Source organism: Pan paniscus, chromosome 7, assembly GCF_029289425.2.
Source record: "Pan paniscus chromosome 7, NHGRI_mPanPan1-v2.0_pri, whole genome shotgun sequence".
NCBI classification, from domain to species: Eukaryota; Metazoa; Chordata; class Mammalia; order Primates; family Hominidae; genus Pan; species Pan paniscus.
In genome coordinates, this window is record NC_073256.2 from 117017376 (window position 1) to 117037528 (window position 20153).

The 20153-nt window shown below is 35.2% G+C and overlaps 1 protein-coding gene across 5 annotated transcripts in view; it reads left to right on the top strand.

The window, feature by feature from the left end:
* Positions 1 to 20153, top strand: part of VPS13B (vacuolar protein sorting 13 homolog B) — an 868795-nt gene that overhangs the window by 653544 nt on the left and 195098 nt on the right. For all 5 annotated transcript variants that reach the window (XM_055116771.2, XM_063606452.1, XM_057303059.2 and 2 more), the window contains exon 35: positions 2546 to 2683. In XM_055116771.2, the coding sequence (XP_054972746.2) occupies positions 2546 to 2683 (138 nt within the window). The remainder of the gene's footprint in view (positions 1 to 2545; positions 2684 to 20153) is intronic.

Sequence of the window (20153 nt, forward strand, 5' to 3'; positions counted from 1 at the left end):
TTGTTGTTGTTTTTGTTTTTGTTTTTATTTGAGACAGGATCACACTCTGTAGCTCAGGCTGACGTGCAGTGGCACAATCACGGCTCACTGCAGCCTTAACCTCCCAGGCTCCGGTGATCCTCCCACATTATCCTTTCAAGTAGCTGCTACTATGGGGACTACAGGCATGGCAGGTGCCACCATGCCCAGCTAAATTTTTTTGTATTTTTTTTGTAGAGCTGGGGTTTCACCATGTCACCCAGGCTGATCTCAAACTCCTGGGTTCAAGCAATATGCTCACCTCGGCCTTCCAAAGTGCTAGGATTGCAGACCCGTTGTCAGTTTTTTTAGTCTTAGCCTATCTGATAGGTGAAAATTTCTATCTTATTTGAAAAGATTTGTTCTTTAATTATTAAGATTTAGTATATTTTAATGTTTGTATTTTTAAAATGTTTATATGCCATTTGCTTTCATTGTTTTGTTTAGTAATTTTCATTTATTGCTTATTCTATCCTCCACTGGTTTTTCTGTTGGTACCTATATTGAATATGTGAACTCTTTATATATTAATGGTATCCCTTTTACTGTCACATATGTTACAATTTCATCTTTTCTGTCATTTGACTTTTTATTCTGTTCATGGTGTTCTTTCACAAAAGTTTTGTGTGGTCATATATGTCAGCCCTTATGTTTTTTAGTTTTGGTGTCTTATTGTTATTATTGTTGATATACAATAGGATAGTTAATGCACGTTACCTCAGTATACATTATTTTGCTACTTGGAATCTATTTCTAGAAAAATGTAGAAAGTTGATTAAATATGCCACAAGGATAACAATTCTCAGCGCCATGTAAGTTTGAATATGCAGTTACTCTAACTTGTTTTACTTATCCTAAGTCTTACTTGTCAGTTTTTTATACATCATATTAACATTTCTACATCAATTTAATCATCTCTGTTCATTATTTTGTTATTTATATCACTTAAGATCTGTGTTTTCTCTATTAGATCACTGTTTTATCTCCACATTGTATTCTCTTCAAAATGAAGAGTTATGTCTCCTTGTTTAGATCTATCATGGTACCACTTACCTGATAATAACCACTTTTGATGATAGCTGTGGTGGTGGGACCCAAAATAGATGCCCAGGTCCTAGCAGGTTACATAGTTCCTACAAACTGGTTGTAGATCCTACCAGCAACAGACTTTTTAATCATCCTTTCACCAGACTTGACCATTATATTTAAAAGAGAGAATAGTACAATGTTACTATGAAATGGATCTACTATGCATATTCTCACTGCTTTAAAAATCACTGATGATATAAAAAGAGAAGACTGCACTAGCTTAGTGTTTGATCTTGACCATATAGATCTAACGTCATGATCAATTGCTTTCAGCATTTTCTTTGAAATCACATAAGGTTCATATGTGCCAAATTTCATAAGGATCACATGATAAGGTCAAGAAATACAAATTCCAAGGCAGAATTTATATGCCCACTTCACATATGACAGCAATACTAAATAACCATATGTTGAATATAATACACTGTATGTAAATGCTATTCTTGAAAGCAATCCAATCAATAAAACCTAAAATAAATAATACTTTAATAACACATTTCAAATAGACTGAAAATGGAATAGATGGACTCTATGGCAAGAACATCCCTATAAAACTGACATTCAGAGGCCATTAAAACACAGAGAGTAAAACAATCATGAAACTAAAGAAAAACTGTGAATATTTAGAAGTTTTTTAAAGCCTACTACACTGTATGCCAAGATACAGCAGTCGTTTTTATTTAAAGAGCTATTTCAATAAAAGCTGTGGATTCCTAAGTATTAAAAAGAAAATTAAGTTTACCACAACCAATAGCCAAAAATACTTTTTAAAAAATATACAATATTACCCAGAAAATTTTAAAAATACATAGTATTAAACAGAAAAAAGTCTAAACAGAAAAAAAGTCAAAACAGAAAAAGCTCATTTTCATTATAATTAGGATTATTAAGAGACTGACCAATTTTATCAATTTAAAGAAGGTTGCAGGAAAGCTACTGAGGTTAACTTCAAAGATCTAGAAGTAAAAAGTGATTGTAATGTCAGTAAAACTCTTAAAACAGATCAAATAGCCCCTAAGTAGTACTAATCTACTGTATCTTTGAAAATGTATATGCTTTTTTTTAAAGCTGACAAGATTGTCCTTTTTTCTTTGTTTTTAATATCACATTTTAAAAAATATCCAACCATTAAACTGTAAACAGCAGCTCAGAATACAGAAACTTTACCTTCCCTCATTTGTGATATGAATTCAGATTTGAACATTTTTTTCCTCTTTGTTCTGGAAAACATGGTTTTGTCATCCCACATTGTACAGTGATAGTTTATCTTTTTCAGCACGAGTGCTTGTTTACTGTATGTGCACAAACAAATGAAACAATGAAGCTTGCAAACAGTTATTTAACCAGTTTTTCTCTCATTTATTAACTCAAACTCATATATCAAAATGAGATATTTGTGATGTAACTGATGTTTTTAATTTCAATTTTGTCACTTTAGATCCTGGGAAGACTCTGCCTGAAGCCCTTGATTATTGCACTGTTTGGCTACAGACAGTGCCTGGAGAAATAGACAGCAAAAGTGGTATTCCACCTTCCTTTATAACACTACAGATTAAAGACTTCCTGAATGGACCAGGTAAGAAAGTCATAAAATTTACGTGTGTGTACATTTTTTATGTGAATATATTAGCATGTATATAGGATCTGTTAGTAATCTTGACATTCCGTGCAAAAAATGAATAGTTCATTTTTTCCCAGAGGTGTGTGCTTTTCAGGCTGCCCATTTTAGAGATCAAAAGGCAAATATAAATATGCATTAAGAATTACCTTCAGTCTGACAAAAAGGTAGTTATCAATTAAAGAATAGTTGACTGGAAGCCAAAGCCCCAATATTTTATTTCTACCTTTCCTATTAATTAACTGTATGATCTTAGGTGATTGATCTAATCTTCTATACTTCAGTTTTCTTACCTGTATATGAAGAGGATAGAGTGGATGGATGAATGGATAGGAAACATGATATATATATACATAAGATAGTATACATAGATAGATTAGATTTGATAGTTAAATGTACCTGTTTCACATGCTTAGCAAAGTGCTTGAAACATAGTAATTACTCAGTTTTAGATAGATACAGATATCAAAAATTTTTGAGAGCTAATTATGTCCCAGGCACTATGCATTTTAGGAGTATGTACTATAGTTATTCTTATTTTATGAATAAGGAAGCTAAGACTTAGAAAAGTGAAGTAAATTGCCTAAGGTCATAGTGACAGAGGAGCCATTCAAACCTAAGTCTTTATGACTCCAAAGACCAGAGCTTAACTTCTGTACTACACTAATTTGGGCATAACTAAAGTTTTTTTCTTTATTCCTCGATCTTCCTCCTCTGTCTTTTCTTCCTTCATCTCATGTTCTTCCCCCTCTTCTGTTATTTCTCCCTCACTTCCGTATAGTCTTAGCTATTTATTTAACAAAAATTATTACATTTCACTTTTTGTTTTGTTATTTTGTAGTTACAGTGCTTCAGAGTGTTACCCATGAAATGAGTATTAGTTTCTTCCTTAAGAATTTTATTTCATTTTATTTATTTATTTATTTTTTGAGACCATCTTGCTCTGTTACCCGGGCCAAAGTACAGTCGTGCAATCATAGCTCCCTGTAGCCTCAATCTCCTGGGCTCCAGCAATTCTCCTGCTTCAGCCTCCCAAGTAGCTGGGACTACAGGTGTGTGCCACCACGCCCAACTAGTTTTTTTTATTTTTAGTAGAGATGAGGTCTCGCTGTGTTGCCCAGGCTGGTCCTGAACTCCTAAACTCAAGCAATCCCCCTGCCTCAGCTTCCTAACGTGCTGGGATTACAGGTGTGAACCACTGCTCCTGGCCATTAAGAATTTAAAATAGGCTGGGCATGGTGGCTCACACCTGTAATCCCAGCATTTTGGGAGGCTAAGATAGGCAGATCACTTGAGACCAAGAATTCCACACCAGCCTAGCCAACATGGTGAAACCCTGTCTCTACTAAAAATAACAATAAAAATAAAAAATTAGCTGGCCATGGTGGCACGTACCTGTAGTTCCAGCTACTCTGGAGGCTGAGGCACAAGAATTGCTTGAACTGGGAGGCAAAGGTTGCAGTGAGATGAGATCACGCCACTGCGCTCCAGCTTGGGCAACAGAGCAAGACTCTGTCTCAAAAAAAAAAGAAAAGAATTTAAAGCAATGATTTTACAACTGTCTTAAGATCTCTAGCAATACCCCGCAAGGCATGAATTTTAAGGAAGGAAAAATATTTATATATAGACTTTGTTGAGTACATGTGTTGTGGCGTGCTAGTGTACTTATGATCCATACTACAGATGGAGAAAGCTAGTCATGGATTAAACAGAGACTGAAACCATCTCCACTGACTTTGTCACTGGGGACGAATTCTTCTTCAGCATGTTTTTCTAGTGCTGGGATTGTAAAGGTGTAGAAGTATGAAGAACTATTTCTAATCTTGATAAACTCTAGATATGGTTTTAAATATATGAAGGAAAGCAAGAAACTGAAGGATAAGCAAGTCATTAAAGTGTAGGAAGAAGCCTTTGGAGTGAGGTAATAGACTGAAGAAGGTGAGTGCTAGTATTTGGTTAGTAAGCATGAAGTACCATATTTCATTCCATCTAAGCCACTAGCAATTGTAAAAAAACATTCTATATGCCACTAAAAATGAAAAAAACATATGCTCTTTACACTGTGATACAGGGCCTTTTTATTACATCAGTTTGAAGACACTTCCTGATTTCAGAGTTGTTCACACATGAAAGACTGAACACAATAGAATAGATGCAATAGGGTAAGAACACGTAGTTAGTTCATGGAAGAGTGACAGGGGAAACTTGGATTTACTTATTTCTCAGTTTTAGTTTCACATTCATTTTGTTTTTAGGCACACTTTGCTCATTTTGGCTAGAAAATTATCTTGTAGTTTACATTTGATTGATTTGTTTGTAAAAAAATGGAATTTGAAAGTTGATGGTAAATTAGATACAATATTTTCAAGGCAACCAAATCAATTGAATTTTAAGAGAAATGCCAATGAATAAATGAAAAATTATGTATTTACAATTCTGGCATTTAACATGACTCAGTAGTAGAAATGTGATTTTTTTTTTTTTGAGACGGAGTCTCATTCTATCACCCAGGCTGGAGTGCAGTGGTGTGATCTTGGCTCACTGCAACCTCTGTCTCCCAGGTTCAAGCGATTCTCCTGCCTCAGCCTCCCAAGTAGCTGGGACTACAGGCACGCACCATCACACCCAGCTAATTTTTGTATTTTTAGTAGAGGTAGGGTTTCAACATACTGGCCAGGCTGGTCTCTAACTCTTGACCACATGATCCGCCCACCTTGGCCTCCCAAAGTGCTGGGATTACAGGCATGAGCCACCGTGCCTGGCCAGAAATGTACTTTTTTTTTTTTTTTAAATCATACTTTAAGTTTTAGGGTACATGTGCACAACATGCAGGTTTGTTACATATGTATACATGTGCCATGTTGGTGTGCTGCACCCATTAACTCGTCATTTAACATTAGGTATATCTCCTAATGCTATCCCTCCTCCTGACCCCCACCCCACAACAGTCCCTGGTGTGTGATGTTCCCCTTCCTGTGTCCATGTGTTCTCACTGTTCAATTCCCACCTGTGAGTGAGAACATGCGGTGTTTGGGTTTTTGTCCTTGTGATAGTTTGCTGAGAATGATGTTTTCCAGTTTCATCCTTGTCCCTACAAAGGACATGAACTCATCCTTTTTTATGGCTGCATAGTATTCCATGGTGTATATGTGCCACATTTTCTTAATCCAGTCTATCGTTGTTGGACATTCAGGTTGGTTCCAAGTCTTTGCTATTGTGAATAGTGCCACAATAAACATACGTGTGCATGTGTCTTTATAGCAGCATGATTTATAATCCTTTGGGTATATACCCAGTAATGGGATGGCTGGGTCAAATGGTATTTCTAGTTCTAGATCCCTGAGGAATCGCCACACTGACTTCCACAGTGGTTTAACTAGTTTACAGTCCTGCCAACAGTGTAAAACTGTTCCTATTTCTCCACATCCTCTCCAGCACCTGTTGTTTCTTGACTTTTTAATGATCACCATTCTAACTGGTGTGGGATGGTATCTCATTGCGGTTTTGATTTGCATTTCTCTGATGGCCAATGATGATGAGCATTTTTTCATGTGTTTTTTGGCTGCATAAATGTCCTCTTTTGAGAAGTGTCTGTTCATATCCTTCGCCCACTGTTTGATGGGGTTGTTTGTTTTTTTCTTATAAATTTGTTTGAGTTCATTGTAGATTCTGGATATTAGCCCTTTGTCAGATGAGTAGGTTGCAAAAATTTTCTCCCATTCTGTAGGTTGCCTGTTCACTCTGATGGTAGTTTCTTTTGCTGTGCAGAAGCTCTTTAGTTTAATTAGATCCCATTTGTCAATTTTGGCTTTTGTTGCCATTGCTTTTGGTGTTTTAGACATGAAGTCCTTGTCCATGCCTATGTCCTGAATGGTATTGCCTAGGTTTTCTTCTAGGGTTTTTATGGTTTTAGATCTAACATTTAAGTCTTTAATCCATCTTGAATTAATTTTTGTATAAGGCGTAAGGAAGGGATTGAGTTTCAGCTTTCTACATATGGCTAGCCAGTTTTCCCAGCACCATTTATTAAATAGGGAATCCTTTCCCCATTGCTTGTTTTTCTCAGGTTTTTCAAAGATCAGATAGTTGTAGATATGCAGCATTATTTCTGAGGGCTCTGTTCTGTTCCATTGGTCTATATCTCTGTTTTGGTACCAGTACCATGCTATTTTGGTTACTATAGCCTTGTAGTATAGTTTGAAGTCAGGTAGCGTGATGCCTCCAGCTTCTTTCTTTTGGCTTAGGATTGACTTGGCGATGCGGGCCCTTTTTTGGTTCCATATGAACTTTAAAGTAGTTTTTTCCAATTCTGTGAGGAAAGTCATTGGTAGCTTGATGGGGATGGCATTAAATCTATAAATTACCTTGGGCAGTATGGCCATTTTCACGATATTGATTCTTCCTACCCATGAGCATGGAATGTTCTTCCATTTGTTTGTATCCTCTTTTATTTCATTGAGCAGTGGTTTGTAGTTCTCCTTGAAGAGGTCCTTCACATCCCTTGTAAGTTGGATTCCTAGGTATTTTATTCTCTTTGAAGCAATTGTGAATGGGAGTTCACTCATGATTTGGCTCTCTGTTATTGGTGTATAAGAATGCTTGTGATTTTTGCACATTGATTTTGTATCCTGAGACTTTGCCGAAGTTGCTTATCAGCTTGAGGAGATTCACAGCCAAATTCTACCAGAGGTACAAGGAGGAGCTGGTACCATTCCTTCTGAAACTATTCCAATCAATAGAAAAACAGGGAATCCTCCGTAACTCATTTTATGAGGCCAGCATCATCCTGATACCAAAGCCTGGCAGAGACACAACCAAAAGAGAGAATTTTACACCAATATCCTTGATGAACATCGATGCAAAAATCCTCAATAAAATACTGGCAAACCGAATCCAGCAGCACATCAAAAAGCTTATCCACCATGATCAAGTGGGCTTCATCCCTGGGATGCAAGGTTGGTTCAACATACACAAATCAATAAATGTTATCCAGCATATAAACAGAACCAAAGACAAAAACCACATGATTATCTCAATAGTTGCAGAAAAGGCCTTTGACAAAATTCAACAACGCTTCATGCTAAAAACTCTCAATAAATTAGGTATTGATGGGTCATATCTCAAAATAGTAAGAGCTATCTATGATAAATCCACAGCCAATATCATACTGAATGGGCAAAAACTAGAAGCATTCCCTTTGAAAACGGGCACAAGACACGGATGCCCCCTCTTACCACTCCTATTCAACATAGTGTTGGAAGTTCTGGCCAGGGCAATCAGGCAGGAGAAGGAAATAAAGGGTATTCAATTAGGAAAAGAGGAAGACAAATTGTCCCTGTTTGCAGATGACATGATTGTATATCTAGAAAACCCCATCGTCTCAGCCCAGAAATGTACTTTTTACAGTAGCTGTACTTTTGTGTTTCTTAAGATACTTTTCAAAGTTAGGAATTAAATATATATAATTTCTGATTTTATGTCCATGCTGTAATAGTGATAATATATTTAGAGATTTAAACTTTTAAGTAAATGAATTGAAATAGTTATTTTACAGCAGCACTTCTCAAACTTGATTCTGCATTTGAAGCTTCCCTGGGGAGTTTGTTAAAATGCAAATGGTGATTTAATAGTTCTAGAAGGTAGGGCTTGAAAGTCATGTCTAAAAAGCTCCCAGATGAAGTAGATGCTGTTGGTCTGGGACTGTACTTTTTGTAGCAAGTTTTATATGGCTCTTATCAAACTTCTTTTTAAAAAATTATACATATGACTTATCATATATGATTTTTGTTTTTAGTATCAGTCACAGTCTTTGAGAGCCAAACCACAGATATTTTGGGGAACAGGACAGGGTAATGATAAAGAAAGATGAATGGTTTTTAGAATGGTGCTTTGATTATGGAAAATCAAATATAATATCCAATGAATGATTTAAGTTCTTCAAAGTCTAAAACATTTTAAACAAAAGTACTTTTTTTATTTGAGAGAAGATTAGTTTAAATGATATATCAGCTTTGTGTGACTTCTTCTAAAACACTAACCCAACAGCCTTTAACTGTTCCAGAATTTACTAGCTTAGACAAAAATTTTCCTACTGTAAGCAATTTGTGATTTAGAGTAGATAAGTAGATGTTATTTCATAGAGTAATTATATTGTCTCACTGCACAGCCAGATTGGCATGCTACTACATTAATTTAGGAATCAAATGGCTATAGAAGATAGTGAGACTTGCATACCACTAATTAAATGGGAATAACAGGACACATTAAAACAGCTTTTACCGTACGAATGTATTATTTTATAGATTTTGGCAACTCAAGGAAATTTTATTTTTTCCAGCTCTTAGGGAATAGGATACTAAGAGGAATGTCATTTATGTTGAGATTGGGCAAACAAATTTCAGCTTTATAATGTTCCCAATAACATTCCCTTTCCTTGAAGAAAAAGCATTACAAAAAAATAATAAAAGCACTAAAAGTAATACTTTTTGTTTTTAGGTAATGACATTGTGTTATCTTTAGAAATCTTTAGCTATTATTATGTTTTAATCTGTATGCATACCTATTTAAGTATCATTCCAGAGAATGTCTTGAACTATATTAGTAATTTCCACCTATTTTTTTCTTGTTCTTTAATGAAGGGTATAGTAACAATGAAAGTTATGACCCTGAATTAACCAGGCATGGTGATATGTGCCTGTAGTCCTTGCTACTCAGAGAGCCGAGGTGGGAGGATTGCTTGAGCCCAGGAGGTCAAGGCTGAAGTGAGCTATGATCATGCTACTGCACTCCAGTTTGGGCAACAGAGTAAGACCCTGTCTCAAAAAAAAAAAAAAAAAAAAAAAAGTTGCAACCCTTAAAGGTAGAGGGAATACTGATTATAACTGCCTAACCTTAAGCTTTCTTCAAAAAGATGTAAACTTCACAGCTTTTGAAATTTAGCCTTTTAGATTTATTTTGCAGGGATTATTTTCTCTAAACAAGGTGATACAAATGCTGCTCTTTAGCATTTGTTTTTAGAAAAATAATGTAGAGTTCTTGAGTATTCCCCTATTTCTTCTGTTCACCTAATGGTACCTTAATAGAGCAAATGGTAGGTCCCAACTTCTACATCAAAAACTCTTTCAAAGCTCTCCCAACCCCCCACCTTTTCCCCTTGTGCCCATTAGCAAGGTCAGTGGCTTGGAGAAACCTGGAAAACAGCAGCTACCAGAAACCCACTAGAATAATATCTCCAGCAGGTGATAGATTAGTTGGAACAAATTGGAACCATTGCAGTTCAGCAATCCTGGTTTCTTTCAAGCTGTTTTTAAAATGTCGTCATTTTAATACACAATCTAAACCCTGCGGAACAGTCCACAGCAGGTTAATTTGAATCATATGATGTGTCACTGCCCTCAGCTGACATGAGCTCTATTCCATGTGTGAAGCCATAATAAATCCATTCCCAACCGAGGAAAATTCCCCGTGAGAAGGTGAACTAATCCAGGCCTCACACTGGCATGCTAGCCCTCCATAATTGAAAGCAGGGCCACCTGTTCCCAGCACAGTTAGCCTATAGAAAAAAATTAGCATTAGATCAGATACATCTTATATTGAAAAATCAATCATACTTCTTGCAAATTCAAATTCATCTGTGAAGTGTTTGGTATGACATCATACAGAAATGTAGGAATGTGCCCACTTGATCCCATTTTAAAAGTTTTTTTAACCATAGGATTCCTTAACTTCGAAATGCAATTTTTTTTTAATTTAATGAGAGCTGACACGTGAGAAGAAGAACTGGAAATGGTGCAGATTTTTCTAATTAACTCAGGGTTATTTGCAAAAACATTTGAGCTCTCTGGTATTTTTTTCATTGTTCTTTCACGGATTTTTGAGCCACTGTCATTGTAGCCATGAAATGACATTTAAATGACAACAAAGAACAAAAATGCCACATTGGGAAAACATTCCCAAGTCATTTATGTTTTATTATAAATTAATGCTTAGCATGTCACATTCATCATATAATTTAAATAACATGGTTATATCAAACACAAGACAATGAATGCAATTTCACATTTCTTTTAGTGTAGTATATATGGTGTCTATATTTGAAATGCATGGCCACTGGTCTTTTTCTCCTAATAGAATCACTTCTTTAGTCTCACCCTGTTTAACTCATTCATTAATTTACCTGTCTAGTTGTCAGTGTTTCTGATTTCATTCTGGCTTCTGATTGGTTTCATCTCTGGTTTTATTTGATTTTGATTTTAAAAATCTGTTGACTTGAACTGGTTATAATCCTGTTTTGAATACAGTTTTCTCCTTATATTGTATGGATTAATGTAACTATTTTATAGGTTACAATGATTTTCATTTCTACTTTAAAATAATTCCTAAACATCCTTAAATGATTGCATTTCCACAAACCTTTCTGATTTGAATGAATATTTGTACTTAAATGCTATAAAATAGTAAAAGAGTTCTTAGGTACAGTAACACAGCATTCAAATAGGTTTGTTTATATGAATATAAAGTAGAAATTTTAAGTTGTTTACCCCCAAATCGATGTATTTTTTGAGTGCTTTTGCCTTTCTTGGTTAACCCTGCTTTTATGTTATTACTGAATTTATTACTCAGTGGGGATTAACTCAGACATATCTGAAGGTAACTGATTCAGGAGGATTGAGATACCTGGAAAAGATTAATCAAATAGTGTCTCGATTTTTCTGGAGTAGAAAATGAGGAATAAATAATGTGATTTTTTAATCTTTAAAATTTTTTTCAATTGCAAATTTCAAATGGATTTTTGGTTACCTATTTCAAGCTTTATTGAGGTATAATTGACAAAAATTACAAACATTTAAGGTGTACAATGTGGTGTTTTGATAAATGTGTCATTGAGAAATGGTTACCATATTCAAGCTAATTAATATATTTATCACCTCACATAGTTACAACTTTTTATTTGTGGTGAGAACCCATAAGATCTCCTCTTTTACCAAGCTGTAAGTATATAATACAGTAGTATTTATTAATTTTAGTCATAATGCTGTAGATTAGATCTCCAGAGCTTATACATCCTGCAAAACTGAAACTTTGTACCCATTCACCAACCTCTCCATATTGTCCCTTCCCCTAGCCCCTGGCAACAAACATTCTAATGTCTCCTTTTATAAGTTTGACATTTTTACATTCCACATATAAGTGAAATCATGCAGTTTTTGTCTATTTCTGTTTGGTTTATTTCATTTAGCATAATATCTTCAAGTTCATCCATGTTGTCTCAAATGGCAGGATTTCAGTCTTTTTAAGGAGTGAATGCTGTTCTATTGTAAATATCTACCACATTTTCATCCTCTGTTCATCCACTGATGAATACTTAGGTTGATTCTACATCTTGACTATTATGAATTGTGCTGCAGTAAACATAGGAGTGCAAATATATCTCTTCGGCACACTGGTTTCATTTCCTTTGGATTTATACCCATTAGTGGGATTACTGGATCATATGGTAGTTATATTTTTAATTGATTGAGGAATCTCCATATTGTTTTCCATAATGGCTGTACCAATCTATATTCCCACCAACAATGTGCAAGGATTTCCTTTTCTCCACATCCTTGCCAACACTTGTTATGTTTTGTCTTTTTGATAATAGCCATTCTAGCAGGAATGATGTGGTCTTTCATGATTTTGATTTGTATTTCTCTGATGGTTAGTTATATTGAGCCCTTTTTCATATACCTGTTGGCCATTTGTATGTCCTCTTTTGGGAAATGTCTATTTAGGTCTTTTTCCTATTTTTAAAATTTGGTTCTTTGTCTTCTTGCTATTGTGTTGTTTGAATTTCTCATATATTTTAGACATTAACCTCTTATATAGTTTACAAATATTTTCTCCCATTCTGTAGGTTATCTCTTCATACTATTGGTTGTTTTCTTTGCTAGGCAGAAGCTTTTTAGCTTGTTGTAATCCTATTTTTGCTTTTGTTGCTGGTGCTTTTCAGATAATATCCAGAAAATCACCGTCCAGACCAATATCATAGAGCTTTTCCCCTGTGTTTTCTTCTAGTAGTTTCATAGTTTTTGGTCTTACTACATTTAAGTCTTCAATCTATTTTGAAGCTTTTGGGTTTGTTTGTTTGTGTTTTTTGATTTTTGAGTGACGGAGTCTCGCTCTGTTACCTAGGCTGGAGTGCGGTGGTGTGATCATGGCTCACTGCATCCTCTAACTCCTAGTGTCAAGGGATCCTCCTGCCTCAGCCCCCCAAGTTTAGTTGACTTTTGTACATAGTGAGAGATAAGGATCTACTTTCATTCTTCTGCATGGGCTAGCTAGCTTTCCCAACAGCATTTATTGAAGAGACCATCCTTTCCCCATTTTGTGTTCTTGACACCTTTGTTGAGAACTAATTAGCTAATACATGGATTTCTTTCTGGGTTCTCTATTCTGTTCCATTGGTTTGTGTGCCTATTTTTATGCCAGTACTATACTGTTTTGGTTATAGTTTTATAGTATATTTTTTGAAGTCAGACAGTGTGATGCTTCTAGCTTTGTTCCTTTTGCTCAAGATTGCTTTGGCTATTCAGGGTCTTTTATGGTTCCACATAAATTTCAGGATTGCTTTTTATATTGCTGTGAAGAATGTTTTTGATACTTTGATAGCAGTTTCATTGAATCTGTAGATCAATAGCATGGGCACATCAATAGCATGAGTAGGATGGACATTTTAATAATATTAATTCTTCCAGTTCATGAACACAGGATATCTTTCCATTGATCACCGTTTTATAGTTTTCAGTGTACAGATTTTTCACATCCTTGGTTAAATGTATTCCTAAGTATTTAATAATTTTTTTAGCTATTATGAAATGAGATTGTTTTCTTAGTTTCTTCTTCAGATAGCTCTCTGTTAGTGTATAGAAATGCTATAGGTTTTTGTATGCTGATTTTTAATCACGTAAATTCACTGAATTCTAACAGTTTTTAGAATGTATTAATTCTAACAGTTTTCTGGTCAAGTTTTTAAGGTTTTCTATATATAAGAAAATCTTAAATGTTATAAGGTTATCTGTGGAGACAATTTAAATTCACCTTTTCCTATTTGGATTCCTTTTATTTCTTTCTCTTACCTAATTGCTTTGTCTAGGATTTCCAATACTATGTGGAATAAGAGTGGTGAGAATGGCCATTCTTGTAGGGTTCTAGATTTTAGAGAAAAAGCTTTCAACTTTTCCCTGTTCAATATGATGTGACCTGTGAATTTGTCACATATGGCCTTTATTGTGTTGTGGTATGTTCCTTCTATACCTAATTTTTTGAGAGTTCTTATCACGAAGGGATTTTGAATTTTGTCAAATGCTTTTTCTGCACCTGTTGAAATGATCATATGGTTTTTGTCCTACATTCTGTTAATGTGATGTATCACATTTATTGATCTGCATATGTTGATCATACCTGTGATGACACCCGCTTGAACACGAGTAGATTTTTAATGTATTTTAAATTCCGTCTACTACTATTTTGTTGAGGGTTTTTACATCTATGTTCATCCTGGATATTGGCCTGAAGTTTTCTTTTTTTAGCATGTCTTTGTCTGGTTTTCATATCAGGCTAATACTGGCTTATAGAATAAATTTGGAAATATTTCCCTCTCTTCAGTTTTTTGGAAGAGTTTGAGAAGAATTGGTGGTATTAGATATTTAAGTACTGAGTAGAATTCAGTGGTGAAGTCATTGGACCCTGGGCATTTTTTTGATGGGAGATTTTTTATTACTGATTCTATCTCCATACTCATTATTGGTTTGTTCAGGTTTTCTGTTTCTTCATTATCTATTCTTGGTACATTGTATGTGTCCTGGAATTTATCCATTAGGTTATTCAATTTGTTGGCATATAATTGTTCATGTTATTCCCTAAGGATTCTTTGTATCAGTTGTAATGTCTCCTTTTTCATCTCTGATTTTATTTATTTGAGTCTTCTCTTTTTTGTTCTTAGTCTAGCTAAAGGTCTGCCTGTTTTTTCAAAAGACTGGTTCTTTGTTTCTCTGATCTTTTCTATTATTTTTGTAGTCTCTATTTCATTTATTTCTGCTCTGATCTTTATTTTATTTCCCTCCTTCTACTAATTTGGGGCTTTGTTTGTTCTTGTTTTTCTAGTTCCTTGTGTTGTAATGTGAGATTGTTTATTTTAGCCCTTTCTTCATTTATACTGTAGGTATTTACTGCTGGAAAATTCCCCTCTTAGAACTGCTTTTGCTATATCCTTTAGGTTTAGGTATATGGTGTTTCCATTTCATTTGTCTCAAGAAATTTTTAAATTTTTCTTTTAATTTCTTCATTGATTCATTGATCATTCAGGAGCATGTTATTTAATTTCCATAAACTTGTGAATTTTCTGAAATTCTTCCTGTTATTGGTTGCTGGTTTTATACCATTGTTTTCAGAAAAGATACTTACTATGATTGCAGTCTTCTCAAATTTGTTAAGACTTGTGATCTGTCTTGGAGGATGTTCCATGTGCAATTAAGCAGAATGTGAATTCTGCGGCTTTTGGATGGAACATTCTGTATATGTTTGTCAGGTTCAAATGTTCTAGATTGCAGTTTAAGTCTGATGTTTCTTGTTTAATTTTCTGTCTGGATGATCTACCCATTGCTGAAAGTAAAGTGTTAAAGTCCTCCACTATTATTAAATTGCAGTCTATCTCTCCCTTTAGATCTAGTAATATTTGCTTTATATATTTAGATGCTGCAGTGTTAGGTACCTATATACTACAATGTTATGCTGTCTTGCTGAACTAACGCCTTTGTCATTATATAGGACTTGCATTATCTCTTTTTACAGTTTTCACTTAAAGTATGATATAAGTATAGCTACTTTTACTATTTTTGGGTTTCCATTTGCATGGAATATCTTTTTTCATTCCTTCACTTTTAACCTATGTGTGTTCTTATAAGTGAATTGAGTCTCTTGTAAGCAGCATATAGTTGGGTGTGTTTTTATAATCTATTAATTTGCTCTTTCTTTTCATTGGTGAACGTAAGCCATTTACATTCAAGGTAGTTATTGAAAGGTAAGGATGAAGTACTGCCATTTTGTCAATTGTCTTCTGGTTGTCTTATGGACTCTTTGTTTCTTCCTCTCGCTGTCTTTCTTTGTGGTTAAGTAAGTTTTCTCTATTGGTATATTTTGATTTCTTGCTTTTTAATTTTTTGTGTATCTGCATGGTTATCATGAGGCATATCAAAAAAATCTTATAACAGGTTATTTTAAGCTAATAACAATTTATCTTTGATCATGTACACAAAAAACCTCTACTCTTATACTCCACTACCTCCCTCCACATTTTGAATGTTATTTAAAAATTTACATATTTGTATATTGTATATTCCTTAACAAATTAGTGTCATTAATATTTTTATCTTTGAACCTTTACACTAAAGATATAATTTACACACCACCATTACAATATTAGAATAGTCTGCATTTGATGGTATATTTTTACCAGTGAGTTTTATACTTTCAGATGTTGTTGCGTTATTATCATCCTTTTCTTTCAGCTTGAAAAAAACTCCTTAGCATTTATTGTAATGCAGGTCTGGTGGTGATTAACTCCCTCAGCTTTTGTTTGTCCAGGAAAGTTTTTATCTCTCTTTCATTAAAGGGCAGCTTTGCTAGATACAGTATTCTTGGTTTGCAGGTTAGTTAATTAGTTTGTTTTCCAGCTCTTTGAATATATCATCCCACTCTCCTCTGGCCTGTAAGATTTCTTCTCTGTTGAGAAGTGTGCTGCTCAGTGTATTAGAATATCCTTCTATATTCTTTGCTTCTTTCTTCTTGCTGCTTTCAGGATCCTGTCTTTGTCTTTGATCTTTGATAGTTTGATTGTAATATGTCTTTGGGTAATCTTATTTGGATTGAATCTGATTGAAGACCTTTGAGCTTCTTATACCTGAATATTTATATATTTCTCCAGGTTTGGAAAGGGTTCTGCTGTTCTTTATTTACATATGCTTTCTACCCCTTTATCTATCTCTATTCTCTCTTGAATACCAGTGACCAAGAATTTACCCTTTTGATGCTGTCCCATGAATCCTGTAAGCTTTCTTCGTTCCTTTACTGTGTATTTTTTGCCTGTATATTTTCAAATAATCTGCCTTTGAGTTCATAGATTGTTTCTTCTGCTTGATCAATTCTGCTGTTGATATTCTCTTTTTTATCTTTCATTTAGCTCATTGTATTTTTCAGCTGTGGGATTTCTGGGGGTTTTTCAAATTATTCTTTCAATCTCTTAAATTTCTCATTCTGGTCATTTATTGTTTTTCTTATGTTGTTGAATTGTTTATCTGTTTTCCTGAGGCTTATTGAGTTTCCTTAAAGCAATTATTTTGAATTATTTGTCAAGCAGTTCATATATCTCTATTTTTCATGGGTCAGTCACTAGCACTCTATTTTGTTTGGTGATGTCATGTTTCTAGTTTTGTTTTTTTTTTATTCTTGTGGTCATGCATCAATGTCTGGATATTGAAGAAGTAAGTTCTTATTCCAGTCTTTGCAGTCTGGCTTTGTCTGAGAATGCCCTTCAACAGTAAGCCTGTCTAGAACTTTTTGGTCATGTTGTCTGGCATTGTCCCTAAGTCCATGATTGCCACAGCCATCAAAGCTCTAGAGGGCACCCTACAACCAGGCCTGCCACACCAGCCCAACACCAGGATGGAATCCCATGGCCACCAAGGTTGGCACAGTGCTGGGGCATACTCAAAGCCCATGGCCATTCAGGTTTGTCTGAAACCAAAGGCCTTGTAGACAGCTGGTAGTGATTCAGGCCAGTGATCAAGTCTATTTCATAGGGGCTATGGGATCCTGCCTAGCACTGGGACAGGTCAAGAGGCTCAGTACATGGGTACTGACCTAAATAAGGGGCTACAAGAGTCTGCCTGATGCTAGATTTTACTATGGCAGGCCCAGTGGTGGAGACCAAGACAAAGTCTTACATTCACTTCCTTCTAGTTCCCCCAAGCAGACGGTGTCTCTCTGAATTTGCTACTTGGGGATAGGGGAGAGTTGACACAGAGAATGTCCTTCCTACTCTCTTAAGTACATATTTTCATATTATTATGATATAACAAGGTACTGTGATCGCTCACCTCATTTCTTTAGCTCTTGTGAAGGTATTTTCTTGTGTGAATAGTTGTTCAACATGATGTTGCTATGAGGGGATGATCGCTGAAGAGTCCTATTCCACCATCTTGCTCCACCCTCATAATATGATTTTTAAATGCAAGAAGATTCAAAGCAAAATAAAATATTTTAAGAAGCTAATTTTGGGCTGGGTGCAGAGGCTCACACCTAGAATCCCAGCACTTTGGGAGGCTGCCGTGGGTGGATCACCTGAGGTCAGGAGTTCAAGACCAGCCTGGCCAACATGGCAAAACCACATCTCTACTAAAATGGACGTGATGGTGCATGCCTGTATTACCAGCTACTTGGGAGGCTAAGGCAGGAGAATCGCTTGAACCCAGGAGGCAGAAGGTGCAATGAGCCGAGATCGTGTCATTGCACTTCAGCCTGGGCAACAAGAACGAAACTCCATCTCAAAAAAGAAAAAAAGAAGCAGCTAATTTTCATAATTTATTTCTGTTCATCTTACCCAAAATATCATTTTTAAATCATATGTAATCCTCTGCCCCTTCTCTCTTGCCAGAAATTGGGCTAAGGCCTATACCTTAATCATGAGAGTCCTGCCTCTATCTTAATTCAATTTTACAGCCATGCTAGCAAGCTATCTTCTACATTTAAGAAATGTAAACTAGTTAATGAAACTGTAAGGACCTTGACTTTTACATTTCCTGAATTTTATGGGTTCCAATTTCCAGTGTCAGTGCTATATTATCATAGTTTGTTTTCTCTGTGATTTATCAAAATGAAACAGTAAACTTGATGTCAGAATGTCAACTAGGGAATGGACCAAGAATTTTAAAATAGGGAAAAGCCTTTCATTATTTCAACTTTTGTTTTTCAACTATAAATTTTATTTTAGGAAGAAATGAGAAAAATTACCTAGCTGAAAATGGTGCCCTCAAGGGTTTACACCTCTGAACTACTTGGCTAAGTAATAGACCTCAAAAAGTCACAGAGGCTGGTTGTGCAGTTGGCAGGGAGGTAGGGGGCCAGTACTAGGTCTCATGCAGAGAAGTCAGTAGAGTCACAGTCATTTAGATTTTTTTTTTATTTCTTCATGTAGCCTAATTCTGTTAGAATTATTTCTTCTACAGAAAAGAGTGAGAGTAATTGGGAAATGTCTTCCTAGGAACATGGAGTAAGCCAAGTTAGAAGAGATAAAGAACATTTTCTGGCTTATCCTAACTCTAACTTTCCAACTTTCTGCCTGCAGTTTTTTTCCTTACTCTCCAGCCCCATGCCTTTCCATTGACACAGTCTTGAGCCTTCCTTTCTTATCCCTGTACAATAGTCTCTTTTATGCCAACAACTCCCAAATGCAGCTCTTTTGACTTAATATCTAACTCTAAGACTATTTCTACATATGGGTATTAGGTATACTTTGTTATTTAAACATGTTCACAGTAAATTAAGCCATTTTCTCTCTTCTCTCTCCTTGCTCACTTCTTCCTTTATCATAGTCTTCAAACTTTTTTTTACAACTGCTGATGATAGGAAAAATTTTCTGGTCATGTCCTCTCACAATTTACTACCATCTTCAGGCCATTCTTATTTTTATTTCAAGTCCTTCTACTTTTTTCTTTGAAATAGTCCTCAATTATGCCTGCTACTTCTCTGGTGTAGGCTTAATCCTTGATTACTTCCTCATTCTGTTTACTGGTAGCACTAACTTCAGATTCTCTTATTTACTCAATAATGCTGTCTTCTATGCCCTTACTAGATTTGCCTCCCCTGCCAAATTTATTTGAATCTTAACTACCCCCTTCCTCAGTTGATCCAGTCAAAACTCTCCTCAGCCCCCAACCCTCTGTGCACCTGTTCACTGTATTTCTTACATATAAATTGCTTATTTGGCTTAATCTGATTCTGTTTTTTTTTTTAAGAAAAACTGGTTTGCAAGAGGTTTTGTATTGCTCTATCAGGAGGCATATAATGTCCAAAGGTCTCTCTTTTTGTGATGCTAGCACCCATTGGTGCTCAATGCCTACATTTATTGGAGGTTGTAAATAGTAATATTCTAATTCTAGCATTCCTTTTCCATATGTTAGCTGGCATACTTCTTTGAAGAGAAACATTCCGCAACCTACTATTTGAGTATTCAGTAGTATTGCTCATTCAAAAAAGCAGGATAAATGCTTAATTCTTTCCCTTTATTTACCCCTTTTCAAAAATGAGTTCATTCTCTAGCATATTCCAATGGTGGCCAGTTAGTTGATGTTGTTTGATATTATTTTGAACTCATTATTTTTAATAATTCTCA